Genomic DNA, 8,273 nt, shown 5'->3' with positions numbered 1-8,273 from the left:
TTTGACTACCCTTACTAAATTCAGCCCTCAGTTTCTTCCTCTCTTCCAAAAAAAGTTGGTAAATGTCTTTGGCAATCGTAACACATGAGGGGATAGAGAACCTAGGCTGCATCACTTGATAAAAATTATTAAATCCTTCACCTTCAACAAACCTAAATGAAAGCTCATCTACAATCACCATTTCTACTAACGCTTTTCTACAATGCTCCTTGTTAAAGCCTATAGCAACAAGATTACTGCCAGTTTCAATGCTTGTTTGGAAACTCAGAATTCTTTTTCTTTTTGTCTTGGATCCTATATGGGTATTTCTTGCATTACTTTTCTATGTGAACCTTCATACTTGTCACGCCCCCCAAACGGGGTGGGTGACGTGGAGCTCGATTAGGGATTAATAAAGCAGATTCCCAACCGGCCCCACTCAACTGCATTAAAATATGAATAAATTACAGAATTCTGGAGCCTCTGACACACAGGGCTCCACCCCACAGGACATACAGTATCGTACATACATGAACATGTAAATAATCATTACAACAGACATCAACCACAGTCTAGTTAATCCAAATATTACATAAGTTTACAGAATTCTCAGTTCCTTACATTTATACCCGATGATGACCACAATCCTTACTTGATTCCAACAGCAGCACAACTCAGCTGCTCCGTAGCAAGTATCCAGCTACTGTGCACCACTCCTAGAATCTCCTGGGAGGGGTTTAATACATTTGAAACATAAAACGTGAGCGAAAGGCCCAGTAGGATATAATTTGAAATAAACGTTATAAATAAATGAATAATAAATGTGCGAGGGAATACATAAATGAATAAGTAATAAAATAAGACATTCAGTCCCGACAGAATAGCCGGAACCTCACATCCTTTTTTCTCAAAGGAAATGTAACTATAAATAACCGTTTTACAGGCTTCAGCAAGTAATTAGTACAAATTACTTACCTAACCAAGTGCCTCGCCTACCCGGACCGAGTTTCGGGTTCTGCCCCCGAGGATGCACTCTCCGCATCCTATCTAGGCTTACAGCAATAGACTCTATTACCAGTTCACAAGATCTCTTTGCTTAAGAAATCATTCATTAACATTTTGAAATCGTTAATACGACCCCATGAACTACTCAAGCCGTGGGCCCCATGATTGGACAAGCCATGAGGTTCCATGACTAAACAAGCTATGGATTCCATGGGCAGGACAAGCCATGGATTTTATAAACTAAACAAGCCATAGTTTTCAAAACGTTTTTCTTTCGCAAACAAATCCCTTTCTTTAAAACATTTTCAAGGCCGAAATCCTTTTTGAAAACAGGCTCACAAGGAAAAGGGATAGAAATCCTACCTCGCACTATCAAACCTGGGACTAGCGTTGCCTTTTCTGGCTTCCGCTTTCTCAAGCCCCTTTAGTCTGAATCCTCAGCGATCACTGATGTAAGACAACACTTTAGGATTAATTCTCATTCCTAAAGCAATCCAAATCTCAAATTTCAACCAAGATTTCTTATTAGTGTGCCCTAATCCATTTTCATGTTTCAAATTATCATTCCAAGGGTTTTCAATCTCAAAACAAGGATTAAATATGTTAATCCATTCATCTCAAGTCCCCAAATGAAGCTAATTTAGGTTCTCCCCGAAAACAGGGATCAAAACAGCAATTTCAGGCCAAACAAGATTAAACCCGTGTGCACCAGTCGATCGGTGACAGAGCAGTGCAACACTACCGGTCGACCAATAGTATGCACACCGGTCGACCGGACCGGTCGACCGGTCAGCCTGTAATCCGATCGACCGCATAGGTCAACCGATTTCCATGTGATCCGGTCGACCGCACAGGTCGACTGGTGGAATCAGCTGCGCGAGAGAAGCTTGCGGAAATCAGTCCAAAACCTGCAAATCCAGTCCCAAATCGAGATATTTCAAAGGAAAACTACTAGATCTAGGATCTAGGTCCTAAAACAAGTCCAAAGAACCCAAGATCTCCAATTTCTACTTTAGTTTTACTCAAAAACCATCAAAATCCGGTTTGAACCAAAAATAAGTTTTGAAATTCAAAAACTTGAGATTCAAGAGAGGTTCTTTCAGTAATCTTACCTCGAATCCTTCTCTTGACGTTGAAAACTTCTTTAAATCTTTCTTTGGTTCAAGATTCGTTTTGATTTGGGACAAAAATGATAGAGGGAGAGAGTGGGAGAGAGCACGGGAGAGTGAGAGAGAGAGTGAGGGAGAGTGACGCACGGGAAAGGAAGGGAAAAAGAAAGGAAAAGGAACACTAATAATTCAGATTAGGCACACTAATAATCTCAATTACCTTAATTAATCTCAATTAATTCTTCAGGGTGTTACAATACTACTTGTGCCATGTTTCCTACTACCACATGCATATGTTGCCCCACAATAGATACATTTATACCTAGGCTTATTTGGATCCTCACCCTCTATGATTTTGAAATGATCCCAAACAGGAGACTTTTTTTTGTGATTTCTTCCTCTTTTTACTAGCTCCCTCCTCTTTAGGCACAGGGGTAGGGCTGGGTGTGGGAGTGGGCAAGGTAATGGGCTCTTTAGGCATAGAGACAGAGGTTGGATTTTTTGTATGACATTGGTCACTTTCTGTTTCAGGAGAGGACTTTCAAGTGCTTTCAGAAGTTTGTTTCAGGCGGATGATAAATTTTTCCATCTAGCACACAAATTAACCTAAAATCAGATAACATATGATTGAGACTAAGTATAGAGATTAACCTAAAATCAGTTAATCTCAGTTCTCATGAAAAACATAATATTTTCCAGAAAACAAAAAATAAAAAAACAAAAAAAACTAACCTTTATATTTCAGCCTTGCCTTCAATGAAGATTGCAGTCTTCTCTTGACTCTTCTTCCTCGGCTGGCCTGGAAACAATAACAAGTACCAGCTAAAGGAAAACAAAAATGACATCAAATAAGAAAACAAATATAGCTTGCACGAGGATAAACAAAAACAAAAACAAGATATGTATACCACACACATATAGAGCCTGGGCATTTCGAAAGCCCTCAAATCTCATAGCTAGATCTGGTCACTAGCAGTACAACCACATAATTTTCATTTAAAGCCTCCTTACATCTTCTACCACCAAGATATGTATACCACACACACACATGTATATATATATATATATAGATTACATGAGGACGACAACGGAGGAGCAAAAAATGTAAAGCACGGCTCATCATGAAAATACATGGTAACTGCTTCAAACTAAAATACATATTGGAACCCCAAAACAGAAATAGTACTTGAACAAATTTTGATTCAAACTGAACAGGGCCTAGAAAAACCCATTTGAAACTCTTCATGAAAACAACAAAAGGAAATACAAACAAAGGCTTACATATATATCCATACACACACACACATAAACCTACAAACACAAACATGAAACCCCCCCACAAACAGAAAATACCAAAAGGAAACACAAACAGAGCAAAGAAATGAATTCTTTTTTCTTAAAATCCATCAATCAAGAGAATAATCCGGTGATAACACGTAGAATAAAGCTGGAACAAATATTAACCCACATGTTGATAGAATCGAATAAAGAAAAAAAAACAATTACGGTGAAAACAGAAGCAAAATGGAGAGAATGCGCGACTGAGGGGGTGAGGGAGGCGAGATCGAGGCTTGGGAGGCGAGGGAGGCTTAAAGTGAGGAAGGATTTGGGACTCAGATAGAGGCGAGATCGAGGTGACTCAGGCTTGGGAGGCGACGGAGGCTTGAAGTGAAACTGGAGGGGACTCAGGGGAGGCTGCGTGTGACATGCGAAGGCTGGGAGGAAGGAACTTAGGGTTACACTTACAAACTCGGGCGGGTCGGGGTAACTCGGGTGAAATGTTGCCCGCCCCGCGGCCCAACCCGTAAAATTACGGGTTGGGCCTATTTAAATCTGAATTTTTTTTAAAAAAAAATATAACCCTATATTTTCGAGTCGGGTCAGACGGGTTAGTCAGGTTTTAGCTCAATTCTTACACCCCTAATATGGATGGTATCGCGCCAGAGGAGCAGTAGGGCTGTAGCAAGACAGGGGGAGGCAAGGAATATTGGTAACATGACGAGCGAAAATGTTCTCAATTTCTGTCATTAGCTTTTTCTTTATTTTTTATTCTAAGAATTTTTGGTTTAAAACTTAGTTTATTTTATTTTATTATTAGTTATTTAGGCACCGTTCATTTTATCGATTCGAGTTTAAAATTTGAGTTTTGTTATAGTAAAAAGTTCTAAAAAACAATTACATTTAACTTTTTTGCTACAATAAAAAGCTCTCACATAAAATCACATCTAAACTCGAATTAAAAATTTAAATTAACGGACTAAATGAGACATTAATGTTCAAAACAATATTTAATGTTAGATTAGTAAAGTAGTTTTGGTATTTGTTAGAAATTAAAGCAATTAAATTAAATGGGTATCTTTAGACTCTTTTCAAAAACACAAAAATAATTGTATAATAAAAAAAAGATAAATATGGTACTGTGATGAAACACACGGAATATTAAAGGAAAAAAAACTTGGGGCGCTTCAACATTACTAATTAAAGGTGAGTTCTATTCTGAATCAAGATATGTTATTTTTTTTATCTTAATAGTTGTCTCATTAATTAATTTTTAACACCTCATAAATTATTTTAATATTTTTAATATTTTATTTTTATTTATGTGGTTAAATTTTTAAATTTAAATGATATTACAAATAATTTGTAAAAAAAAAGCTACTAAGATAAAAAAAAATAGAGACAATAGATCTGAATTCACCATCTGTTACACGAATTACTTTCTATTAGTGGACGGTTCATATTAAAATAATTTATTAACTTTTCAGGTGAAAAAAAAAAAATAGAGCTTTTCTAGTATAATAAAAAAAATAAGGTCTCATTTATTTTATTAATTTAAGTTTAGAATTTTAATTTTATTATAATAAAAAGTTTACAGAAATAGTCACATCTAATTTTTTTACTACAATAAAAAGCTTTTACATAAAATCACATATTAACTCAAATTTAAAACTCGAATTAACAAACTAAACGAGTTCTAAATTATCACTAATTTTCTACTTTTAATCGTTAAATCTATATAAAAAAATTATTCATTTTACATATTATTTTTAATTTAACATGATTTAAATTAGATTCAGCTGTTATAAATTAGCACTACTTACTAGATTGTCCTGCTATGAAACTCTCAAAAAATAAAATAAAAAAGAAAAAACTTTAAGAATTATTCTTTTAGAGTGTAATTTGAGTATAATTTTTAAGTTAAATTTAAATTATAATTTAAATTATAATTATAATTTAAATAAAATTAAAATTTAAAAAAATATGACCTTAAATAAAATTAAAATGTGATTAATTTTTTTTTTTGAGTTTATTTTAGACAAAAGAATAACCCCTCAGTGTCCTGATGTAATCTGAGATTGTTGGTTCCCAGCTGGATCTGGACAGTTGTGGACTGTGGAGTCTTCTCTTCCCCCAACTCACATGTCCCATCAACTTTTCTAACAATTTTTTTTTTTCTTTTTCCAACAGAAGATTCCTACGTTTTTTTTTTCTTCAATCCACATTTATGATGTATTATTGTTTTCCCCAATTATTAAATCACAAAAAATCATCAACTTGTTGGTCCATGGTGTTTTTTTTTGTTCTATAAATTCCTGTCCCTAAACACGCAAAGACCTCTTCTCTTTTCCTCTCTTTGCCCACCCTTTTCTTCTACATCACTCCTTTGCTATATATTTTTTAGTGTTTTCTTTAAACCCCAGTTTCAGCCTTTCAACTGAAGGCTATCTTTTACACACTTTGATCTTCACTAGTTGCTTCTTTCCCATCTTCTTGAATACTTCCCCAAACCAACTTTTCCCGATTAGTTTTATCTCTCTTGGGTTTTTTTCAAGGATCCGAAACTGATCATAAAGTCTGGTCCTTTTCACTCTAGAAACCCACCATTTCTGCTAGGTTAGGGGTGATTTTGTTGAAAAAAAATATCCCCGTTAATATTTTTCCAGGAAAAATAAAAGTCTATCTTGATGTTCAACTTATTGCTCTTGATGTTTGAGATTCATGTCTCCAATTCTCAGTGAAAACGTTCTTCTTGAGTGTATGTTAATTAATTCCACATTCAGGCGCAGGACCCAGTTGGTGCAATCTTTCTCAGTTGTTTTCCTTTACTGGCTCTACTACGTTTCATGATTTTTTTCCATTTTTCCTTAGCTATATATATAAATCTCTACTTATAAGATATATAATAACCAGTGCTATTCTATATATATAATATCATTATAATATCTTGCTATTAATATTTTTCAGTGTCTTTCATTATCTGGGTCCTGCTAAAAAATCCATATCTCTCTCTTGAAATCTGTTAAAAAAAAAAAAATTTGTGGGGGTCTTTTTGTTTTTTTGGGTCCATGGCTTCTTCAACATCTTCAGGGTCATCAAGCCAGCTTCAGAACTCAGGCTCCGAGGAAGACTTGCAGGCTTTGATGGATCAGAGAAAAAGAAAAAGAATGATTTCAAACCGTGAGTCAGCAAGGAGATCAAGGATGAGGAAGCAGAAGCACCTGGACGATCTGACGGCCCAGGTGGCCCAACTGAGGAAGGAGAACCACCAGATCATCACACGTGTCAGCATCACAACCCAGCACTACATGAGCATTGAGGCAGAGAATTCTGTCCTCAGGGCTCAGGTGGGTGAGCTCAGCCACAGATTGCAGTCCTTAGATGAGATTATCACGTTCTTGAATGCAAACAATAGTGGGGTCTTTGGATCAGCTGTTGCCGAGCCCATTGAGAGCTTCTTGAACCCCTTGAATCTGTCCTACTTGAACCAGCCCATTATGGCCTCTGCTGATGTTTTTCAGTACTAATCTCCATGTAGGCTTTTCTGGGTTTTTTGATGCTTGGCAAGGCAAGATTAAGAGAGAGAGTTTTTTTTTTTTTTTTTTTTTTTTAGGGGGTGTTCAAGGAATAAGAAATTGTGTACCAAGATTTGTGTAAGTCATGGTTATTTTGGGTTGAGTTTTCTGATTACGTAAAAGTGGGGTCTATTCTATTATTATGATGTATGATGGGGTTCAACGGCAATTATTGTAGCCGGTGTTCTTTAGTTTCTTAATAATGTTTTGTAATTGAGGCTTGCTTATTAATGTTATGCTGCCTATAACTTGTAATTGTATGTTAAAAGGCTCCTTATTTTTACGTGAACTTGTGTGCCTTTTCTTTCTTTTTATTTTTCTTTTCTTTTTTACAGGAAATTATATTATGTTTTAAGCTAATGTTATTACAATTATAGTATACTATATGAAGCAGTCGTTTAATATTCACATTAGTGTTATTTTCTTTGACCAAGTCATTTTAAAAATATTAATATGAAGAGCCAGGGCCGTTCATCGGTCAATGACTCGCAATTTCGGTTCTACGACATCAGCGACAGCCCACCGGGAGAATTTTCCAGCGGTTTCTATAGACTGCTCGGTTCTGATTATTTTCAAACATGCCATGATGCCGTAGCTTATCTAATAGAAGTCATTGCAATAAACGAAAATGTTGGCCGTTTATGTTTTTGGTACGTAAGAGTAGCTGTAGCATATTTAGCACGTAACTAATATATAATACATTTGTGTATTATCTGCCTGAGAAATGAGATGTGTCTCAAATTGATACCAAGAAGAGTACTTTGGATAATTCAATTGTTTTTTTTCTTTTTTGTCAAGAAAAAAAAAAAAAAACACGTATGTATGTTTAAGATAATGCGCAGATGGAATTTAATTATTGGCTGCAATTGTAATGATGCATAGTTTTAGGAAAAATGGATAAAGGAGAGGGGACACTCAAAAGTCTAAGACGTCTCACTTTTGTCTTGTTAGGAGTTTTAAGCAATCTTTGATTTCGATACCATTCTAGATACCCAATGTTTTAGAAACTAACTTCCCTTGAACTTCCTAGGATATGTTCAGAATGGTCAACAATTTTATGCAATTTTCAACTAGAGTGTAGGAATGAGATTATGAGATGGTGATTGATATTTACAACAAGCTCATCTTCTTTCATTAGCTCTCACTCTCAAATCTAATCGTTTTCTATTGGCTTGTGAGGCTGAGCACTTGAATAAGAATTATTATAGTAGTCGTCATATTTTTTTTTTTTAAGTTGTTAAGCCTAATTATTATCTTGACGCATATGTATAATTTTCACATTTAATTTTGATAGCCCTGTTTTTCATTTTATTAAAATGGCGATGCT

The 8,273-nt window shown here is 35.3% G+C and overlaps 1 protein-coding gene across 1 annotated transcript; it reads left to right on the top strand.

Moving 5' to 3' along the window:
* Positions 1 to 5,668: 5,668 nt before the first annotated feature.
* On the top strand, positions 5,669 to 7,235 carry LOC21392103 (bZIP transcription factor 44). The gene has a single exon (XM_024171484.1). It carries the CDS (start codon positions 6,440 to 6,442, stop codon positions 6,896 to 6,898), a length of 459 nt encoding a protein of 152 aa, XP_024027252.1. The 5' UTR covers positions 5,669 to 6,439; the 3' UTR covers positions 6,899 to 7,235.
* The last annotated feature ends 1,038 nt before the right edge of the window (positions 7,236 to 8,273 follow it).

The sequence above is a fragment of the Morus notabilis genome, unplaced genomic scaffold (genome assembly GCF_000414095.1).
Source record: "Morus notabilis unplaced genomic scaffold, ASM41409v2 Scaffold326, whole genome shotgun sequence".
Lineage (NCBI taxonomy): Eukaryota > Viridiplantae > Streptophyta > Magnoliopsida > Rosales > Moraceae > Morus > Morus notabilis.
This window is presented reverse-complemented; position numbering and strand designations above follow the sequence as displayed.